Source organism: Lontra canadensis, unplaced genomic scaffold (genome assembly GCF_010015895.1).
Source record: "Lontra canadensis isolate GAN:19392208 unplaced genomic scaffold, GSC_riverotter_1.0 scaffold28, whole genome shotgun sequence".
NCBI lineage: Eukaryota > Metazoa > Chordata > Mammalia > Carnivora > Mustelidae > Lontra > Lontra canadensis.
In genome coordinates this window covers 14,067,190-14,091,465 of record NW_022631022.1, presented here as the reverse complement: position 1 = coordinate 14,091,465, position 24,276 = coordinate 14,067,190, and the positions used below count along the sequence as shown (strand labels likewise).

Here is a 24,276-nt window from a genome sequence, read left to right as displayed (position 1 = left end):
CCTGAGGAATTAGACAACTATAATAATTATCTATAATCATGAGATTAATAATTCACAAAAATGACTAGGTTGGATGGAGTTTAATTTGGGGCAACCAGATGAAGATATTTAGTAAGTGGCTGAAGTGGAGGTCAATTCTTTTTTCTTTAAAATTAGTTTAAAATAAATATACACCTGTGAAACCATCACCACAGTCCATGCCACAAACATATCCATCATCTCCAAAAGTTTCCACCCACCTTTTGTTAAATTACTATTTTGTGATATGAACGCTTAACATAAGATCGGCCCTCTTGGCAAAAATTTTATGTATATAATCAACATTATTAACTCTTAGCACTATGCTATACAGCTGATCTCTAGGCTTTATTCTTCTTATATTATCGGAACTTTGTACCCCGAGGCCAATTATTCAGTAAACATTTATTGAGAGCTTATCATGTATGCTGAGACAAGTTATAGTTTTTATCCTTAAAGAGGACATCATGAGTGGAGAAAGAAAGAAGACTGTAACACAGAAAAGTTTTAATTGCCTACGAACTGGGTTATGGGAGAGTGTGGCAAAGAGAGGACAGCTCGATGTGGGTGGCTGGTGAAGTGTTCACAGGACAAATGATTCTGGAGTTTAAATACAATTTTTATAGACAGAATGGGCGAGATACAAATGATATTCTAGGTAGGGAACAGAAAAGTTACTGAGGCATGAAGGAGCATAGAGCCCTTAGCGAATAACAAGTCACTCTGTGTGGCTGGAATGTAGAGCGGGTGAGTTTGTAGGTGGAATGGTGGACATAGGCCCTTGGTTTGTTTGTTTCTTTTCTTTTCTTTTTTTTTTTTTTTGAGGCAGGACTTCAATTCAGTTTGAACTTTCCTGCTCAAAATTTTGCCAACAATTATTGCCTAGAACAATAGTTCTGAGCAAATAATGCAGGTCAGGAAATACATAACAATTTCATGAAACATCAGATGCATTGACAAAATTGTTGCTCTAATTCAAACAAGAAGTACTTTTTAAAAAAGATTTTATTTGTTATTTATTTGAAAGACAGGGATCACAAGTAGGCAGAGAGGCAGGCAGAGAGAGAGGAGGGGAAGCAGGTTCCCTGCTGAGCAGAGAGCCTGACACGGGGCTCGATGTGGGGCTCAATCCCAGGACCCCGGGATCATGACCTGAGCCAAAGGCAGAAGCTTTAAGTCACTGAGCCACCCAGGCGCCCCAAACAAGAAGTATTTGTTTTGAGGTTTGATAGACTCAGAATCTTGGGTTGAGTGATTGGTAGAATAGTTTATTGTGTGAAAGTTGGTTTTAAAATAATTTCCTTTCCTTCCTCTCACTTCAATTTCCCAAGACTTCTCTCCTCAAGGAAAGGTTGTCTAGGGGTACAAGAAGTATTTTTAAAATTTAATTCAAGAGTCAATTTCTCGACATTTATATTAGTAGAAAACCGGTCCTGGCTTGAAATTATGAATGAATATCTAATCATTTTAGACAAGAGGAATTAGACTCTTTAACAGTTTATGAAACCCCAAAGACAAGGACTTCTTTAGAATCTGTCTCTTTCTCTCCTCCATCTTTATGCTTCCCTTTCTCACTTACATTGCTCTGTTTCTTGTGGAACTTGGCTCCTGGCCAGAGCATGTTTTCCCCTGAGTCCCTGAAGAATGCAAGTGAAGTAAACATGGCAGATTTCCAAGCAGAGGGAGCTTATAAAGAGTCAGCCAGCTCCTAAAACCATATGCAGTTTATGATGTATTCTTTAAAGAATTATGTCAATTATTTACCTACCCAAATATGTAGTTCAACGTTCGCAAAGGCTTTTGGCTGTTACCGTTACTCTATGGTATCTTTCAACTGTAAAATAGTTTAGTTTAGTCCCACCAAATTTTATTTGAATACTACCACATACAAGGTGTGGTGTTGGTGAGCCAGGAAATTGAAGGTAACTTTGCTCTCTTCCTTCTCCCTTTGCTTCTTCTTCTACTTCATGTAATTCAAGAAACTAACCATCATAAAGATTAGTTGCTGGTGTGGTCACATGCATTATAAAATACCGAATCATTGGATGAATTATATATGACCAGTTTTTGGTTATCTGTGGGCACATCTAATTTGTGGCACAATTTCCTTTTGTAATTTGGTACTCGATGTCCAGTCATAGTTCTAGTCTAGGGATGGGTTCTCTGGCATCTGCCATAAGGCTGTGCCAGTTGGTTGGAATGGCTCAACTCTTCCAAGTCATGTCCTCTCAAAATTTGGATATATTATCTATGTTTTCAAATATATTTCCTCTTGGTATTTATTTCATCATATGAAATATTTCTCACTTGCGTTACTTTATTATTTAAGAAATTTCCAGTCATTGAATACCTAGAAAAAGAAAATGTTATTTGAATAAGAAAAGGTCTTACATATATAAATAATATTAATTTGGTGAATTTTGAATGTCTAGGATAGGGAGAACATTAAATTTTGAATGCTTATGCTTATGTTTGTATAAGTAAATGTACTTTTAAGAAAGGAAATAAGGTGGAAATGATAATGTCATGTAGTCAATATAGCTTTTTAAATTTGCTTATTTTCTTACATAGCCTTTCCTAAATAACCATTGTTACCTCTTATTACTATGTCAGCTCATTTATTCAGTTCAGTTGTGTCCACCCATAAGTGATTTAGGAAGAAAAATATGCCTTAAACATAGTTATTGGTAAGGATTTGCTTTACAATTACTTTAAAAGTAAATGCGTACTGAAATTCAGATATTCCCCTGCTTCCCCACCCCGGCAATTTTTCACACACTGTGTATCTTGAATACTTCTGAAAAATGTTAGAAATGGGATAAATCTAGAATTGAATTCTGATATTCATATTAACCTTCCTTTCTTTTAGACACTCTATGAAGTTATGTGGAAATGAGAGAGAGTCATGAAACCCTTTCGCCCAGAGAGAATGTCTTTCATAAATGGAGCTTTGCTTCTGGTTTTCATGGGACTGTGACACGGCAGCGGAGCCATGGCTGCCCTGCCTGCTATTTTCAATAATTCACAGAACATCTGAACAGAGATGCTTGCCTTGAATTGACAGATTTTCATCCCGGTACCTTGTTTACTTCTTTGGGGCAGAAAAGCTTGCAGTAATTGCTCTCCATGGTGGCTAATCTTTTCAAGAGCCTGATTTTACCTTACATACATAAGTTTTGCAAAGGAATGTTTACAAAGAAATTGGGAAATACAACTAAAAAAAAAGAGAATCATCCGCAGAAAAAGGATCAAGACTTTCCCACTGCTGGCCAGACCAAAACCCCCAAATTTTCTAATACCTTAAAAAGCACTGTAAAGAAGATTGCAAAGTGTTCATCTACTCGCAACTTATCCACCGAAGAGGAGGGGGTTAATAAAGAGTTTTCCCTCTCGCCAACATTCAGTTACCGAGTAGCTATTGCCAATGGCCTCCAAAAGAACATTAATGTAACCAACGGTGATAATGAGGATCAGCTTCAAGAGTTATCTTCAATTGAGAGTTCCTATTCGGAATCACTCAATGAACTAAGGAGTAGTACAGAAAACCAGGTGCAATCAACACACACAATGCCAGTTAGACGCAATAGAAAGAGTTCAAGCAGCCTGGCCCCCTCTGAGGGCAGCTCCGATGGAGAACGCACTCTACATAGCTTGAAACTAGGAGCGTTACGCAAACTGAGAAAATGGAAGAAGAGTCAGGAGTGTGTCTCATCAGATTCAGAGTTGAGCACAATGAAGAAAACCTGGGGAATAAGAAGTAAATCTTTGGACAGAACTGCACGAAACCCAAAGACAAATCCCCTGGAACCAGGTTTCAGTTCCTCTGGGTGCATTAGCCAGACACATGATGTCATGGAAATGATCTTTAAGGAACTTCAGGGTATAAGTCAGATTGAAACAGAACTTTCTGAACTACGAGGGCATGTCAATGCTCTCAAGCATTCCATTGATGAGATCTCCAGCAGTGTGGAGGTTGTACAAAATGAAATCGAACAGCTACGTACAGGGTTTGTCCAGTCTCGAAGGGAAACCAGAGACATCCATGATTATATTAAACATTTAGGTCATATGGGTAGCAAGGCAAGCCTGAGATTTCTAAATGTGCCTGAAGAAAGATTTGAATATGTTGAAAGTGTGGTATATCAAATTCTAATAGATAAAATGGGTTTCTCAGATGCACCAAATGCTATTAAAATTGAATTTGCTCAAAGGATAGGGCACCAGAGGGACTGCCCAAATGCAAAGCCTCGACCCATACTTGTGTACTTTGAAACCCCTCAGCAAAGGGATTCCGTCTTAAAAAAATCCTACAAACTCAAAGGAACAGGAATTGGAATCTCAACAGATATTCTTACTCATGATATAAGAGAAAGAAAAGAGAGAGGGATACCGTCCTCCCAGACATATGAGAGCATGGATATAAAGCTGTCTACTCCAGAGCCCAAAAGCAAGAAGAACAATTGGCAGTCACCTGATGACAGTGATGGAGAGCTGGAACCTGACCTCAATAGAAACAGTTACGCTGTGCTTTCCAAGTCAGAGTTTCCAACAAAAGGAAGTACTTCCAAGTCAAGTTCAAAATCACACAATGCTAGAGCCAAGAATAAAACTGCTAGTAGCAGCAGAATTTCAAATAAATCTGATTATGATAAAATTTCCTCACAATTGCCAGAATCAGATAATTTGGAAAAACAAACTGCAACCCGTTATGCAGATGCTACACCCCTCTGGCATTCACAGAGTGATTTTTTCACTGCTAAACTTAGTCGTTCTGAATCAGATTTTTCCAAACTGTGTCAGTCTTACTCAGAGGATTTTTCAGAAAACCAGTTTTTTACTAGAGCTAATGGAAGCTCCCTCCTGTCATCTTCAGACCGGGAACTTTGGCAGAGGAAACAGGAGGGCACACCTACCTTGTATGACAGTCTGCAGGATCAACATTTGAATGGGGCCATGGAAGGTGTCCAAGGGCAGAGTGAAATTGGGAACACAGAAACTGTGGATAGTGGAATGAGTAATGGCATGGTGTGTGCATCTGGAGATCAAAGTCATTACAGTGATTCTCAGTTCTCTTTGCAGGAGGATCTTTCTCCTTGGAAGGAATGGAATCAAGCAGAGCAAGGAGCTGACTTAGGTTTGGATTCATCCACCCAGGAAGCTCTTGACTATGACACAAACAGTCTATCTGATCAACAGCTAGACGTTTATAATAAAGACCTAGAATACTTGGGAAAGTGCCACAGTGATGTTCAGGATGACTCTGAGAGCTATGATTTCACCCAAGATGACAACTCATCTCCATGCCCTGGGATGGATAATGAACCACGAGACCAGTGGGTTGGCCAGTATGATTCTTATCAGGAAGCTAATTCTAATGAGCTGTACCAAAATCAAAACCAATTGCCCATGATGTATGGAAGTCAAAGTGAATTGCAAAGTGATGACTCAGAGGATGCCCCACCCAAATCATGGCATAGTCGATTAAGCATTGACCTTTCTGATAAGGCTTTCAGCTTTCCAAAATTTGGATCTACATTACAGAGGGCTAAATCAGCCTTGGAGGTGGTATGGAACAAAAGCACCCAGAGTCTCAGCGGGTATGAAGACAGTGGCTCTTCCTTAATGGGGAGATTTCGGACATTATCCCAATCAACTGCAAATGAATCAAGTACCACCCTTGACTCTGATGTCTACACAGAGCCTTTTTACTACAAAGCAGAGGATGAGGAGGACTATAGTGAACCAGTGGCTGATAACGAGACAGATTATGTTGAAGTGATGGAACAAGTCCTTGCTAAGCTAGAAAATAGGACTAGTATGACTGAAACAGATGAGCAAATGCAGGTATATGATCACCCTTCGTATGAAACACCCTATGAAACTCCACAAGATGAGGGTTATGATGGTCAGGGAGATGATGTGGTTAGTGAAGGGGGATTAGAACCCTTAAATGAAACATCAACTGAAATGGAAATAAAAGAAGATGAAAACCAAAACATCCCTGAACAGCCAGTGGAAATCACAAAGCCAAAGAGAATCCGTCCCTCTTTCAAAGAAGCAGCTTTAAAAGCTTATAAGAAACAAATGGCAGAACTGGAAGAGAAGATCTTGGCTGGAGGTACTCATGTTTATGTGCTACATTTTGAGCTAGTTGTATTTTAACATTGGGTGGTCGGTGCTTCTTTAGAGTATGTTCTGTGTTTACTCTTTGGAAAAGAATGTATTTGCAAGAAATTTGCATGTTTATTTTGAAAAGGGTATTATTTTACTCTGCTCTCCCAACAGGCTGGGCTTGATGATTTAAAATCAAGTAGTTCATACTGAAATGAGCCCTACTGTCTGTGGGTGGATCAAGATTTCTCTGTTAGCATTGGTACAAACCCCATTTCATATTAACTAACTTTGTGGCATTAGTCATGAAAAAGAGTGTGAGTAAAATCAAAGAGCAGCCTGGGATTATTCTTTGGTTCTAATAGGTTTATAGGGATGAGGAGAATGATGTAGTTAATCTTAAAGAATTAGGAAAGTTGGACCTCCAGGATAATGACTCCCTTTCCCATCAAATCTATAGTTTGGGGCCTGCCAGTAGGAAGAGGTAGGTTTGCACAGCCAACCCTAACCGGCCCCATGGAGAACCGCTGCCTCCCTCACTGTTTATTGATGCAGTTGAGGGAGTACACTAGAGTCAAAACCCTAGGCCATGCCTGAATGGTCATGAGTCACTCTTTGAGTAGGAGTCAATATTGAGTAGAGTCAAGTTCCCCTCTAAGGAGTGGATTGGAAATCTCTCCACACTTATGGAAATGAAAAGAGTACCTTATTTAACAGTTTTACTTGATTTTCTGGGGGAACAATTTTGGATCACACACGTGAAAATTAGCCACTTAGAAATAAGAACTTTTTTTTTTTTTACTTTTTATTTTCATTTAAACTTCACCCACACTTACCCAATCCCTTACCATTTATTTTATTTGCATGCTTATCACTTTATATCTCTGGGATAGTTTGATTATCTCAGTTGTAATGAATTATATGTTTTAAAATTTTCATTATTTATGGTATTACAATCTTTAGCTGAAGTATTTTCATAATATTTCATAAAGGTATATATTTATGTGATTAACTGGTACTTGCCATTATGAGGTAATTTAACAATTTCTGCTACTAGTAGCTGATTATAGCATCCTTGTCTTGAACAAAATTGTGATCAGACACTCTTCCAAACTGGTCATTTTCTCATTGATATGGGTGGATTCTTGAATAATCAGAAAATTTTATTGTTAAACTGTTTTAGGCCCTAAGGTAATTGAAATAACAATTAAGATTATCTGCTCTAAACAAATATGTTTATATAAAACAACACACTCTATTAATTTAAGTACAACCTAAGTCAGAGTGATCTTGTGTACATTGGCTGTGACTTTGTTGTTGTTTTCAGGAAGTAATTCTCAACTACATTTAAAACAACTGTGAAAGTAGGGAATAGTCAAAATTTTGTGCAAATAACAATTCATATTAGAATAATAACTCTCTTATTTAAGAGTGATATTTAATAGTTAGATATCCTTATGACTGAAACTCAGTTAATAGTTTCTTGGGTTAAAGGCCAGCAGTTTGCCATTGTATTTTATTTGCTGTGGGTTCAGAGAAGTCTACTCAAGAGCATATTAAGACTAACCAGTGTGTGTGCATGTGTGTCGTGTTGTGATATAATCGATGTTTTAATGTCAAGTGGTTAAAATATTTGAAATATTAGGCAGTATTATAAATATTACAAAATCATATGTTTCAGAAAAAAAAGGATCTTCATTAACTTTGAAAAATTCCAAATTAGCAAGCGTCTACAAAATGGATTGCTATGGGGATTGCCCCTTCAAGTAATTAACAACTTTAATCATCCAGGTGCACTTAATCTTAGAGAACAGAAATTCACTTAGTAGCTATACATCACTGATTTAAGAATCCTCAAATAGGTAAGACGATGTTGAACCGTAAAGCTGACTCACTAGCCCTGGCTACTAAGGACCTAGACCCCCTCCACCATCTTGGAGCTTGGCTTGTTATCCTTGAGCCAGCTTTGAATGGAATCTGTTGGGGATTATCTGTCCTAGAGGAAATCAGACACACATCCTTAAGATGCTCTTTGGTCGCTTGAAAGGCACCAGATTGACTACCCAGGAGGCTGCAGTAGCCTAGATTTTAAAGGCCATCTTTTCTCCCTTTGGCAGGAGTCAGGCAGTTGTCTCCCTCCTGTGCCACCAATATGCCTCAGGAGAAAGGGCAGCCAAAGAAGGGCATTTTTCAGGCCCCTTCACTGCTCCGAGCATCCCAATGAGGTGCCAATCGTCATGATGGATTTTGTGCCCAAGGCCATCTGCTTACTGGGCTTTGGGCAGATGCCAACAGATTTTTCTCTCCATGACTACCTAGTCATCATTGGGCAGCAGTGCTGTCTTTTTTCCATTACTAATCTGGCAAGATTAGACTGTAGAGCTCTTGCTGTAAAACTCCATGGGATGCTGTTTTCCTGATAGAGCTTTATGGAATTATAAGCTCATAAATGTGAATTATTTCAACTTTTGTCTATAGGGTCCTGGTAAAGAGGAATTCTAAAGACCCCAGTATTTATACATATGGATATTTGGTCGTATTGTTTTTGAGGGCTTTTACCTTGAATAGCCAGTGGGAAAGAGATTTTGGACTATGTGTAGCCAGAAACTCCATGAGGTCATCTTCTTCCCCTGTTGCTGAACCCTGCTGAGTGGTGCCTTTTGTGTAGCTGGCCTAAACCCTATACCATGATAGTGACTCGGATCTCCCACCTCCAGCCCTGTATCACCCATCAGGTGGAATTAACTATTGTCTCTTCTGAATTCCCAGATACTTGCCTCTTATGGTACTGGCTTCCGCCTTACATAATGACAGTTTGTGCACATTTCTCATTTGCTCTTCTGAAGTAATCTAGAGATGAGAGGTTTGTCTTCTTCTTCTTCTTTTTTTTTTTTTTTCATTTGCACTGTGCCTAGATCGGTGCTTTATACAGAGTTGGCACTGAGTTAATATGTGTTGGATTAAAGTCTGAATCAATTGGAACAGAATACTAAATTTAAAAATGCAACAAGCTTCAAAATCACATCAAAATCTAAAGTGTGGCCTTAATTGCTAAGACTATGACTTTATTTTTTGAGAATTCAGAAGTATGATTAGAAATGGAAGATTATCATTATTAAATAGTAAATTTTTAAATTTGAGTATACTTGACATACAATCTTATATTAGTTTCAGTGTACCCCGTAATGATTTGACAACTTCTACATTATGCTGTGCTCACCACAAGTGTTGCTACCATCTGTCACCATGCAGTGCTCTTACGGTACCATTGACTTTGTTCCCTATGCTGTGCCTTTTATTTCCATGATGTATTCATTCCGTAACTGGAAGCTGATATCTCCCCCACTCCCCTTCACCGATTTTGTCTATTCCTGCGTCCCTCTCCTCTCTGGTGAACATCAGTTTGTTCTCTATGTTTGTAGGTCTGGTTCTGCTTTTTGTTTGTTCATTTATTTTTTTATTTTTTTCTTAGAGTCTCCTGATGAGTGGAATCCTGTGGTATTTGTCTGTCTCAGTCTGACTTATTTTACTTAGTATAATACTCTCTAGGTGTGTCCTCGTTGTCACAAATGGCGAGATCTCATCCTTTTTTTTTAATAGCTGCATGATATTTGCGTGTGCATGCACCAACACACACCCCTCATCTTCCTTGCCCATTAATCAATCGATGGACCCTTAGACTGCTGGCTTTATTGGCTATTATAAATAATGCTACAATAAACAGAAGGGGTGCATTTATCTTTTTGAACTAGTAAGAGCTAGTTCAAACTAGAACTAATAAGAGTATTATTGAATACTACTATGTACCAGATATTTTCCAGGCAGTTTCTCTGTTTTTATTTTTACTTCTTACAATACCACAATGAATTCGATTCAATGGTTACTCCATTTTACAAGTGAGGAAACTGAGATGCTGAAAACGTGCATGACTTACCCGATGTCTTACAGATAGGAAGGGGTGGATCTAGAGTTAAAGAGATGGTTGTTTTAGTTATTTAGAGAGCCATATCCTTACTTCAAGAGCTGGTTTATTCACTTTTTAAGGTGGAAAAACATGCTGGGAAAGGGACAGCACTAGCCGCAGGTTTGTTGCAACTAAAGGGTTTTCTTTAAAAAACAGTAATAATATGAAAGGCACTGGGGTTTTGATATAAAATAGTTCATTCACAGTTTTTCTGCCTCAAGTCCCTGGTACATCTTATAAATCAAGACTTGTAGAGCCCAATAAATACAGTACAATAGCAGCTCAAAGGATGATGTATTTGACGTCTGGGTATACTTGACCTGGAATTAGAATCTAACATGAGTTTGAAGTAAATTTTCTTTAGCAGAACAAAAATCTTGTTTTGTTTTGAAATGCCATTCCCAGGCTGTCTGTAGAGTCTGAAAGAGACTGTGACACCTGTAATTAACATAATTGATGATATTTTTACCATGGTGTGCCTTTTGTTTTCTAGTAGTTGTAGAAATATTGTAGAAATATGTAGAAATAAGTCATTGTGAAAATATTTTGGCTCCAACAAAGATATGAAATTGGATGTAGAATGTTTCCCTAAAGTTCAGACTTCATTATATTAGACCAGTGGTTCCTAATCTAGCTGATTGTTGGAATCATCTGGAGAGCTTTTGTAGTGCTTGTTCTAAGAGTTGTTGTAAAATTATTAATTATATATATTAGGATTATATATATAATATTAATTATACATATTAGGATTAATTAATATATATGTATATGTATACATATTAGGATCCTGTCACTAAATGTTTTGATTCTGTGGTTCTGTATTGGGGCCCATGGATCTTTATCTAAAACTGTATGTGTTATTGATGAATTATATGTGCCCTTGTAAATAACACACACATACACACAAATAAAATCCAGAAAATTCCAAAGTAAAAAGTAAAAATAACAACTTCTATTCTTTAGAGAAAGATAATTTATTTCTGGCACTCTATAAGCACACATACACTTCTTTTCTTTTTGTTAACATAAATAGTGTTGCATTTCGTATATTCATGTCATTCTGCACCTTGCTTTTTTCACATAATATGTATTTGAAAGATCTTATTATGTGATTACCTGCTGTATTATTTTTAGTGACACAGAGATTTCCACTATAGTTATTCCATAATTTATTGACTCATTGCCCTACCATGAATAGTGAGGTTTCTTACAAACTCAAAAACAATGCAGACTTATTAGCTGCCTTTGTGCTAATGAGATAATAGGTATAAGTTCCTAGATGTGAAAATTACTCAGTTAATGGATGTCCTCCAGCTTTGGAGAGTTAGGATCTTAGGAAGTCTACATCAATTCATAGCACCTATCATAAGTGTAAATTTATATTTATATATATATAATTATTTGGTTATTGTAGATCTCTGCTACTAGACTAGCTGATAGGGTCAATGAGTGAATTTTTCTTTCTGTTACTATTCTGATGCTAGAGCCTAGGTCAGTGGCATAGAGTAAGTACTCAATAAGTTGTTTTGTTTTTTTTTAAGATTTTATTTATTTATTTGACAGAGATCACAAGTAGACAGAGATGCAGGCAGAGAGAGAGAGAGAGAGAGAGAGAGGAGGAAGCAGGTTCCATGTCCAGCAGAGATCCCAATGCGGGACTTGATCCCAAGACCCTGAGATCATGACCTGGGCCGAAGGCAGAGGCTTAACCCACTGAGCCCCAGGCGCCCCTCAATAAGTTTTTGTTGACTAGATAAATACATGCTAGGCTACTTGCTATGTTGCTGGACTACCTCATTCCACATATGGTGGAGAACTCATAAAATTAAAATACACTTCGGTTGTTTTTCTTTCAATCAAAAGGACATTTCAAAACTATACATATTTCTACATAATACGATAAGCAAAACATGATTGAGAATGAGAGCATGACTTTTCCTCCTTTGGCTCAATCACATTTGTGAGAAGGCTAGCTATTCTCTCCATGATGGTGTAACCTGTACGTCTACAAAACCTTAGTTGAATTTACTTAAATTCCAGGCTTAATGTTTAAAATGAATAAATGTTTCAACTTAGTTTTGGGGTTTTGCTGGCCCAGTTCTATCGAGAGGTGCCTCTCAAACTTTAGGGTCCAGGTCAGGAGGGACGGGGTCTGCCTTTTTTCATATGCGCCATAGGTGTTTCTGATGCCGGTGATCATCAGAACACATTTAAAGAGTGCTACTCAGTACTGTGTAGCAAATATTTCACCTGCCTACATAGAGTTGTTTTTAGCTTTTCATTTCAAATTAGAAGAGATAGAATCATTGTAAAGAAATACAGGAATAATTTTCACACTTAAAAACAAGTACAGAATGACTTCCTAGTTCTCCAGAATAGAAGGTTATTACATTTATGAAAAGATTTTGGTAATATCTGTACATTAAAGCATAGAAAGTAATAGATGTATTCCTTGAAAGGTGTGTGTAAACTGAAAATTTTAGAAATTATCTATCTCAAAAATTCTAGGAGATTTTGCTGTAGAAACAATTCAATTCATATTTTGTCTACAAATAAATTCCCACCATCCTACATATCCCACACTTTATCTGTTTTTGCAAATTTGAGGTTTGATTCATTATTATTGTTAGCAGTAGTAGTAGTAGTAGTAATAGTAGTAATACATGTTTACTCAAAGTAAGTGTAATGATACTGGTTATAGTAGAAGACAAGCCATTTGTCAGTGTTCCGTTAAAGTGCAATGCATAGCAATAAACTTTTTGTTTTTAATGCTTTAGAATTACCTTATAATATAAAGTGATTGTTTCAGTTTTTGAAATAAACTATGATCTAGAAAGGAGACCTGTGAAGAATGAAGTGGTCGAGGGCCCCTACAGGCAGTAGACACAGCTGGCATCTCTACTTCTTGTTCAACATAAAACCCCAATGCACAGGGAATAATTCTTCTCTGTCCTTCTAGGGTATAAGATTGGAACTCAAAGAACATTTGAGAAGAGAGACAGATAATAATGGTGGTGTATATAAGGAGATTAGTTCCAAGTGGAGCCAAAAGTTTTCTTCTTTTTCTTTTCCTGGCTGGCTTGCTTTCTCTCTCTCTCTCTCTTTCTTTTTTTCTCCCCTTCTCTTCACTTCCCTTCTCTTCTTTTCTTTTTCTTTCTTTCTTTCTTTTCTCTTTGGTTTTACTTTTATTTTTTTTTAAGTGAAGCCAAAGGTTTCAAAGTATATTCTGGTGTGAGATAGAGCAAAGAGAAAGAATAGAAAATTGATACATATTTAATGCCATCCTAATAGATTCAGTTCTAGAAATTTTAAGGACATACTTAATTTTCACTATAATCTTGGGAAGATATCACAGATATTCATGCATACACACACGCACACACATACATAATCTCCACATTTTAAATATGTGATGACTGAGACTGAGGCTCAGAGAAGCAAAAGCAGGTCCAGGTCATACAGCTGTTGATGGAATCTGATATACATCTGACAGAATGCAAAGTTTGATGCTATTTCTGTGACATCCCATTGCAAGTTGTGGGTAAGTCTTATCATGAAAGGGTTTGGCTCATGTGCTTCAAGGTCAGCCAGTATTGTGTTAATTGCTGTAGTAGTGATCTCTGTCAACACAAAATGAGTAATAATGATTTGGGCTAAGAGGTAGTATCATATTTTTAGGCAGTTTAGAAATTTGGAAGGGTGACATTTGTCACATTAAAAGACTTTATTAGGAGTGAAGAGGTGCTAATACAATAGTTTTTGAGGCTTGAAACCACTCTACAGAAGGCAGGGAAGAAATTCACAAGGATACATAAATGCCATCTATTAACAGTAACAATAAAAATGTAGAGTTCAAAGACTTTATTTATTTATAATTATTAATGGCTCCCAAACTATGTACCTGGAACACTTATCTTTGTAGGAAAGTTAGAAACAGAACCCATTTTTCAAGAAAATATGAACTGATAATGAAATGTGGTGATTTCCAGATAGTATTAGGAGACTGCAGTGCAAATTTCCAAATTCCAGCGTTTCAAGAGTGTTATGTCAAAATCTCACATAAATAGGTTTTTCTGTGTTTCCGCTAATGTCATTGTCCATATTCTTCCTGCAAGTTCAAAAAGAGAGATATATCCTATAGAAATTGTGACTCATTTGTGAACTTTCTGCGTGGAATGAGATAAACTCTGAACCTGATGTAAGATATGGTAAAGTATAGCTTAATCAGTTGTTATTAATTAGATTAAAATGGGAGATGCTAGGACCTGGACTAGATGTACCCATTGGAGTAATTCAGGATCTGAAGTTCAGGAGCAAGAGAGGGGAGGATGTCCGAAGAGGCAAGAAAATCTGCCACCTGGAGATAATATTTTGGATAATGGGTGACTACTAAACCATCTGCTAGTCTACCTCTGGATGTCAGTTGAGGAGGTGGAGAACTGCTGGGAGCAGAGAGGATTGAGAACTGAGGTGAGCAGGAAGCTGCTTTTTGCTCATAGGAACCTTGGTTACTTGGTGAGGGACTGGGGAATAGGGAAGGCTCTAAACATCCCAGAATGTTCCCCAGAGGGAGTGGGAGTGGTATACTAGACAAGTTATCAGGAAGTGACCTAGTTACCTGTGCTAGGGTCCAAGATCAGGATTGAGTCCCTAAAATAGGCTAAAAAAAAAAAAAAGCCTGATTGTTCTGCTGGCATCCAAAGCCATTTGCAGGCAGAAGGACTTGAGGCTGCGTCCCAGGTTGCTGGGATACCCTGACCCAAATAGAACTACTTCTCATGGTTAAGCTATTAGCTTGGATTACCTCCGTAGACTATAAGACCAGCTAGAACTAAGTGCATTAATGGACTTTTTTTTTTTTTTTAAGATTTATTTATTTATTTAACAGACAGAGATCACAAGTAGGCAGAGAGAGAGAGAGAGAGAGAGGAAGTGACACAGGCTTCCCACTGAGCAGAGAGCCTGATGTGGGGTTCGATCCTAGGACCCTGGGATCATGACCTGAGCTGAAGGCAGAGGCATTAACCCACTGAGCCACCCAAGTGCCCCTAGACTTTTTTTTTCTTTTATTATGTCTTATTTCAACTTAGAGTATGCCGCTACTTCTCCTTTTAAAGGAAAGCATGTTATAGAATCTTGTCAACTACTTCATTCATCAAACTTGGTTCATGCTGGCTCTTAGCTAATCCCCAAAATAAAATAAGTCTTCAGAGGATAAAGTGCCTACCATTCAGCAGGTTGGAACAACTGTGCTATGACTCTGTGGGCAATCCCAAGGGGTCCTAAAAATATATTGAGCAACATGATTTTATTTAGAATAAATGTTTCGCTCCCTACTCCTTTCAACAATCCTCACTGTCCTAACTTATCCCTCTCTTTTTCCCCAGTTCAAGAATAATTACTACTTTAAAAAGGAGAGTGCTTATTTTGAAGTATGAAATTTGATGTTTGTGTGGGCATATTTTTAAAATGTAGTATTGACACACACAAGCACATACATATTTTCTTAAGAGCCCTATAAGGTAGGTAGCTTGATAATAGATAACATTTATTGAGTCCTTTGTTATGTGCCAGACACAATTCTAAATATTTTACACTGTAGTCATATAATCCTCAAAATAACCCTATTACCTGGTGCTATTATCTCCATTTTATAAATGAGAAGCAGAAACAGGGTGACTTAATTAAGGGGAGGAAAAAAAATTAAAGTGGCAGAACCAGGATGTAGAATTAGGTGTTTTTCTTCTAGATTCTATGTGCTTACCTACTGCCAGCCTAGTTTAGGATTTTGGAAATTAAATGTTGATATTCAACTGTATATGATGGAGACCTGAGGTGGCAAAATGTTGATTTACCTGACAGCACAGAACTGTCAGCAGACCTATAATTATAAACTATTCTCTGAAATCATAGGCTAGCATTCAAGCTATCATATCATTCTCCTATTTCACATAATATTATTATAGGCAACATGATTATCAAGGTGTCATTTCTGTGTAACTTGTGATAAAAGAAATTGTTGACTGCATGTAACAGTGGCGACAATAAATGGCAGATTGAACATGATCTTTTTTCTCAGAGATGTAGGTTAAGCTTCCTCTTTTTCTAATGCCTTTTTTGAAGCTTAGTGATGTGTTGTGAAAAGCCCATGTTTTTAGTCGTCTCTTTCTATTCTTTAGTGATTATAGTGAAAGATACATACACTCTCATGGACAGCCACACACACAGAAAATATGAATTCACTGAATGCTTGACATGGTATTTACTTTCTGAGGGAAACCAATAGGATATTCCCAAGTTGGTCAACATTCCTTTTGCATTTTCTAGACACATAAAGCAATTTTAATATTTTTAAAAGTTAACTATCGCATATATTTAATCTTTATAAAACATCAATGAGATAGACTATAACCAACCTCCTCAAGTCTCTTACTTCAAGTAATTAGCAGTAGTTATATAGATGGTAAAACCAGCAAGTGATGGGGCCAGGTATCAACCCAGGACTTCTGTATCCTACTCTGGTACCCTGTGCAACAACACTATCTTAGCTACTTGCACACATTTGTGCTTCTTTCTCCTGGACATAGAGCATCTAGTCTGTAAAAACTTCTGGGGGCTATGTCGAGGCATTTCTCCACTGGTTCCTAAAGTTAGTTGTTTTCAGATTTTAGAATGCATAAAAATCACCAGGAAGTGCTTGGTTAAAAATACAAGTTTATAAGTTTCTTGGTCTAATCTCCAGTTGGTCTCAATGCAGGATGACCCATGAATCACCTTAAGAAATGCTTAATGGCAGGGTGCCTGGGTGGATCAGTGGGTTAAGGCCTCTGCCTTTGGCTCAGGTCATGATCCCAGGGTTGTGGGATCGAGCCCCGCATCGGGATCTCTGCTCTGCGGGGAGCCTGCTTCCTCCTCTCTCTCTCTACCTGCTTGTGATCTCTGTCTGTCAAATAAATAAATAAAAAATCTTTAAAAAAAAAAAAAAAAGAAATGCTTAATGGCTAATAGTTAATAGATCCTAAATGCTCTTCTGCTTTCATTCTTTCTTGAGTGATTTCATTTGTTCCTTTGGCTTGAGTTCCCACCTGTGTGCTGATGGTTTTTTGTTTTTTTTTTTAAAGATTTTATTCATTTATTTGACACAGAGAGAGACACACAAGTAGGCAGAGAGGCAGGCAGAGAGAGAGGGGCAAACAGGCTCCCTGCTGAGCAGAGAGCCCAATGCGGGACTTGATCCTAGTATCCTGAGATCATGACCTGAGCCAAAGGCAGAGGCTTAACCCATTGAGCCACCCAGGCGCTGTGCTGATGGTTCTAGATCAGTGTCTGTGGACCAACTCTCCCAGCCTATATACATTTATATGCATTTATTCTTTCTATCATTAATTCACCCACTAGTGAACTCATTCTTTAGCAAATATTGAATTTCCTGGCTGGGCACTGGGATAAAGTGGTGACAAATCTTATCTAGTCTTTGTTAAGTGGGTGAGATGAATTTAAATGAAAAAATTACACAAATATATCATTTTGTTAAGAGAGCATATTCTAGTTTGGAAGTTAGAGAAGACTTCCTATAGTCAATGATATTTGAGCTGAGATCCGAAGACTAAAAATGCTGAACTAAGCTAAGAGGAAGGAAAAATAGCATTCCAGGCAGGGGAAATCGCATGAACCAGGGTCCTAAGGCCAAAAATGGCTTGACATATTTGAGGAACCTAAAGAAAGCCAGGTGTGACTGACATACCTCAAGCAAGGCAGACAGTGGTGTGACACAAATCTAGTATAGTGATCAGAGGCCAGATTTTTCTGAGTCTTGTGCATCACTTGGGAATTTTTTTTTTTTCTCTTAGTAACTGTGGAAATTCATGAAAAGGATTACTATAATGAGTTGTAGGACTTCCGTCAAAGAGTACATCTCTCAAGCCTCATGCCTAGCACTGAACTCTTTTCTTCCTCTGTCTCCTAATCCTGCTTCTCCTCCTGGATTTTGTCTCATGATACCACGGTCCTCCTGTTTGCTCGTGGCTCCTTCCTTGTCACACTGTAGTCGACATTTGCTCCTTTTTCGGGCACCCTAATCTGAATTCCTTTCTTATTGGTGTTCCTGGGTGTGTGAGCCCTTGGTCGGTAAAGAGTACCCTGTATCTTAATGGAGAAGCTGAAGGGAGCTGGAACTTCCTTCTCCCCATGCCTTGGCTTGAGCACATGACTCAGAACTGGCTGATGGGAAGCTTCTGCCAAGTACTTTGAATGTGAATCCATCATTTCACAAGCCCTGATATTTTGGCCACATAATTATTTCTCAAATACAATTCTTTTGGTCTCCATTATCTCCACCCTTGTCTAACAACTGCCATCTCTTCTGTGGACTATATTAGAGCTTCCTAACTAGTCTTCCCATCTCTTTGTCCTGTTACCCCTGCCCCTTCTTCTAAAATATCCTCTCTCTGCATCCAGAGACACATACAAATCTACAAAACTACAAAGAGAAATCGTCGTAGTTGCTTTTAGGACGAAGTCCAATCAATCAGTGAACCCATTGTGTTGCAGATGCCTGTTGGCTTACTGTCCCCCTAACACGAGGACATAAGCTTAAAGGAAGCAGGGGCTGTGCCATGTACCCTGGCATCTCCTAGGGCACCCACTGTGGCCAGCAGTGAGACAGTGGAACATTGCGGTTAGGACCGTGGGCTCTGGAGTCAGCCTACAACTGTGCAGTCTCAAGCATGTTGTTTCATCTCTCTGTGACTCACTTTCCTCACTGAGAACATAAAGAGATCATAAGAATATCTCCGTGTGATAATAAAACAAAAATAAGACGGACTTTCAGCTGAACCAGTAGGTTATCAGTAGGGAGCCAAGCTACCTAAGAAGCATAAAGACTTCTTCCTCTGATCTAAAATAATTTCTGATAAACATGAGCCAGAAGCCAAATGCTACAATTACCTTCTTATGTACTTTTTAACTGAGCTAAAGTACCATCCAGAATGCATTTTGGGAAGTGATCAATTATGTGATTATTTTTGTGGTTGGAATCCTTGAAAGACTCTGGGCACAAGCTGCTACACGCAGTATTAATAGTTAGTTATTGATGTTTTCATGAAACACAAAAATATGCAACTGCCTGAACTCCCTGGCTAGTTAACTGCTTTGCCTTGGGGCAGCTTCAACACAGAAGCGAGTAAGTCCATCAACATTTATTGAGTGCTTAGAAGTGTGATGAGCTCAAGATCAGGGCACCAGGAAGAGAGAAAACACAAGATGCAAAGCTTTCCTTGATGAAGTTATAGTCTCATTCGGTCAACTCAAAATTATTTCTTAAGCTAGCTGTTGTGAGAAACGTGATGGCTTATGACCAAATATTATTATCCCATAGTTTATTTAGAAAGAACTGATTAGCATGCCCCTGAATGTATACTGTGCCAGGCATCACAGAAGAGTAGACACAGAAAAGGTAATGTATAACGAAATGACTAAGGACAATTACTTCTTAATTAGTAATTATTATTTAATTCATAGCTATTCGTTATCACTACTAAGCTTAGAAGATTAAAAAGGAGTCTTAACATTAAAAATTATAACTGACATTTATTCAACCCAAAGTGTATATTAGAGGTAAGCACTTTGGGTACACTTCTTTAATTGAAGTCTCCACCCACACGTGCTTGAGAGTCACAGAAGATATCTCTGGAACTCTGAGTCTCCCTCCCGATCCTTCCCCTGATTTCAGCCGTGGCTGTGGTGGACCACCCTGTGGAAGCTCAGCCTCCTCTTCCACTGGTAACCTCCCACCTCATCAGTGAATTCATTCTTTCCGATTTCTGCCTCGAGGTCTCCCTGACGTTCAGGGATTTCCTCAGCAACCCTCAACAAAGGTGTTCAGTGGTTCTTAGGTAAAGGTCGCAGACTTCCACTCTGTAGGAGACCACGCCTCCGGAGGTCCTGACTGAGTCAAGCCCCTCTTGCCTGTAGTGGCAGCCTCAGGAATGCACCCTCCTCCTCTGGGTCATTGTCCCTGTTCCTCATTCCGGCTTCCAGAGCACCTCCCAAAGAAACTTCCTATCCTCATGTCTTTGCCTCAGCCTCTGCTGGGGGAGTCCAATCCAAGACCCTACGTCAAGACTATTTATGTCTTCGTTTTATCAATGGGAGGACAGAGCTTTGGCCCATTGAGCTGAGTGTCCCTTACCTAGCTGACCCACCTTAAGCAGAGCCAGGGTTTGAATACCTGCTCTTCATTACTACTCAACCTCTTGTGAACAATATAAAGGTCTTTGTGAGAAAGGCCTAACTAATCACAATAGAATATCTAGGTTTGAGGGGCTTTAAAACTGGTCTGGCGGGGGGTGGCATCTCGGTGGCTCAGTGGGTTAAGCTTCTGTCTTTGGCTTGGGTCGTGGTCTCGGGGTCCTGGGACTCGGGGTCCTCTCTGTCTACTTGTGATCTCTGTCTGTCAAATAGATAAATAAAATCTTAAAAAAAAAACAAACAAACCAAACTAAAACAAAACAAAAAAACAACCAAAACTGGTCTCAGGGTAGTGAGGTGAATTGGGTTAGAAATTTTCGTTAGTGACAATAGTAAGTGAGCAAAAACACTTCTGAGTCATTGAAAAACATCAGGGCAAGACTGTGTGGAAATCAGCAGTGCTTCCATCATCCGCTCCCCTCCCCGGGCTCCCAGCCTTCCCGCCCCAATCTCCTGGGCTGGCAGTGCTGTGTCTTCTGATGATGAAGTGTCTTGTGGCCACCTGCTCTCTGCTTCATCCTCTCCTGCCCTTCTCAACATTCCTTTGTACAGTGACTCTGATATTTATTGTTATTGATTTTCAGTTAATAAGCTACATCTCCTGGGAGTGGTTGCATTTTTATGTCTTTTCTGTTACCCAGTGGCAGGTTTTTCTGCCGATGAAGGCATTTTAGGCAGTGGCAAACAGTTTTTGGATAGCAGAGCTCGTCCAGATATCCTGAAATCACACCATTTTAGCAACTGAGCACACATAAGGCTGGGCTTGAATGAAATCATCCTTGAATGATCTGAAGGCTCTATCTACATTTGAGGTGGAAGGACTGATCAAAGGGAAAGAAACAGCATTCTTTCTGGCCACTTCTTCGGGAGGGACACACACGTGTGCATTTACCTGTGTGAATGTGCATGAGTGCGTAATGTCCTAACTGTATAGGTCTCTGGGCAAATGGTGTTCATTGATGACTTATAGGCAAAAGGATCAAATACAGCAAAGTTCTTTTCTGGCTGCAGAAAATTAACCATGTTCACAGGCAAATGTTCTCTGCCTTCCCTGGTCACATTTTTTTTTTTTAATTTTATACAAAACTAAATGTATATTATTCATGAACTTTGTCCTAATTTTGCCTGTTACAACACTATTACATGGGTGCTTGATCCTTGTGACCTGCTGTTTGGGTAACTCATTTTCTGCCCATAACCTAAGCAGATTAATGAAGTATTAATTAGAAGGATTTCCTTTTCTTATGGAAAAGACTCTCTATGTCTTAAAGCCTGAGGAAAAGTTACATCAAATTTATGGTCCAGGGTTGGATGATTGCTTTGTCCTGAGTGGTATTATTGAGTTCTGAATGTATTTATTTCTGTAATTTGATTCTCTTGGTGGCTTTGGTTTCTCTGGCATTGTTCAATGTGAGTATAAACGATTTAGAAAGAAAAGTAGTTTGTGGGGAAGGGAGTCATTTCCATGTCAGTGTAAATCAAATCACATTGATAAGAAAACAGTTTGATTACAAGACTGAATAAACATGAGGAATGCTTGGACAAGCCTGGAAGAGGACTCTTCAGAAAAACTCTGTCCATCCTGTTGTCCTTCCCCATTGCATTGGGGGACGATGACTCAGGTGTGAAGTGTAAATAACTTTTAGAGAACTATTTGTCATACTCCCTGTGGCACAAGGTATCTGAGGTTTTGGCAACTCAGACTCACTCTTTTAAAGTTCAGCAGCAGAAGATAAACGAAGGCATGTGGATTTGATGTGACATTTCTTAGACTCATGGGGTTCTAGGCTATCAGGAAACTTCTAAATCATTTAGGCCTATTCTGTCGCTTAACAGTTAAGAGGAATGCAGGTCTAGAGGTCAAGTGGGTTTGGTTTTTTGTTCGTTTATTTGTCTTTTGGTCTCAGATCGTGCAGGCGTTGTGCTCAAGAACTGGGTCTCCTCATATGGTCGGTTATAAAACTACATTGCATGTTTTACATACAAAGCTTCCAGGCTCTCACTCCTGAGGATTCTGATTTATGGGTCTTGAGAAGGACCTGGGCATTTGTATTGCCACTAGGATTCCCTAAGTTTCTGAAGACCAGCCAGCTTAGAAAACTAATCCAATCTCCTTGTTTCACAGATGAGAAAACTTAAAACCCAGATATTACATGCCTGGGTCTTTTGGGCCAGGGGGGCGGGCAGTGGTGGTGGTGGCAAATCAGCACATTGAGTGATGGGAAGGGAGCCAGCATCTTTAGGAAGTTGATCCAAATTTCAACTTCATGAAAGCTCTCAGACTGCGTTGCTTCAACACATGTAACCGATATATCCTTTTACTATTTCTTTTTGTGGGCTAGGAAAAGCATCTAACAGGAATGAGCTCTCTAGTAAAATCCCCCATTTTATACAGTGCTTTGTTATCATGGGGCCATTGAGTTAGTTCGCTCCAAGGGGAGAGTGAGAGGGAGCAGGGAGGGAGAGAGGTAGGGGGAGAGAGAAATTTAAATAGTGACAGTAATGCTTTTTGCCAGTTCATTCAAAGAGCTTTTGCCCTTGAGTGGATTCTCTGGCTTGCTCTCTGCCCCAGGAGGCTGACCTATGTCTACTACATCCAGTCTCCTTTGCCAACAAACTTCTGGTCAGGTTTGCAGAAGGTCAGATGGAGGAAGGGAAAGGAGGTCAGTGTAGCTCTTCTCACTTTCTCCTTTGGAGCCTTAGCTCTGGCTCCTGGTGTCTCTCTGGTTCATGGCTGTGTCAGCCACCACAGCAGCTCCCCCGCCCCCCATCCCCAGCACTGAGCACACTGTTTCCTCCCCTTTGTCCTTAATTAAGCCCCAGGCACAGTAACCTTTTCCCACAATATCTAGGCTCTAGGACCTTACCCTCCCCTTTTTGTTCCCACAACCCAGCTCTCATTCTGTAATTGGTCCTTTTCTTCTTCATCTGAACCACGGGCATTAATTTTGTTTCCTGCAGGCACTTAGATTAATACAAGAGGGAAACAATTATTTAGTCATTCTAAAGTTCCTGTATACTGCCAGTATCTCCTTGAACCAAAAATGATTTATCTTTAAGAAAACAATGATGTAAAATTCTCCTTTGCACAATTACTTGATTTGCATTGCGCATTACATTTTATCATTTTGAATACATATTTTAAAAAGATTTTATTTATTTGGCAGAGAGAGAGAGAGATAGTGATCATGAGTTGGGGGCAGGAGAGACAAAGGGAGAGAGAGAAGCAGACTCTCCGCAGAGCAGAGAGGCTGACGTGGGGCTTGATCCAAGGACCCTGGGATCAGGACCTAAGCGGAAGGCAGATGCTTTACTGACTGAGCCATACAGGCACCTCTTGAATACACAAATTTGTTGACACAAAAGTATATATACTATACTCCATGAACTCTTTAAGATATTTTCAAAGGTAATTTGACTGCAGAGGCTTTCCTCCTTAGACACTGACTTCAGAACCTACTTCCATGATTGAGTGCAATTTCACTATACATATCATAACAAAATTTAAAACTGGTAGGGAGATCATAGAGCAAGAGAACAAAGTAGAAAAAAAATTCAACTGATCTAACTCCACAACGTACACTTCACTGTATTCCAGAAGTCTATAACAAACCCTTCAAAGTACCCCGCAGAAAAGTATAAATTGGTACAACCACTTTCAAGGACAATTTGGCAATATCTACCAAAGTTTTAAATAAATGTATCCTTTCTTTCATTGTTTTTTCCTTTTATGAATGATGCTTCAGATATACACATGTAAGACTTTGTCTCCACATTGTCCTGTGTAACATAGTATACAGCCTAAACATCCACCATCATATGTAATTTAGTGTATAACTTAAACATTCAGTGTCATATGAAACACAGTATATAGGTTAAAGATGCATCCAAGGAGACTTGTTTAAAATGTATAATGTATTCAGACAATGGATTGC

General features: G+C 38.9%; 1 protein-coding gene across 1 annotated transcript in view; it reads left to right on the top strand.

Annotated features, from left to right (window-relative positions):
- The window catches only part of UNC13C (unc-13 homolog C), a 601,184-nt gene that overhangs the window by 31,137 nt on the left and 545,771 nt on the right, over nt 1-24,276 (top strand). Inside the window, exon 4 of the mRNA XM_032864917.1 lies at nt 2,888-6,136. Within this exon, the coding sequence (XP_032720808.1) occupies nt 3,145-6,136 (2,992 nt within the window). The 5' untranslated portion in view covers nt 2,888-3,144. The remainder of the gene's footprint in view (nt 1-2,887; nt 6,137-24,276) is intronic.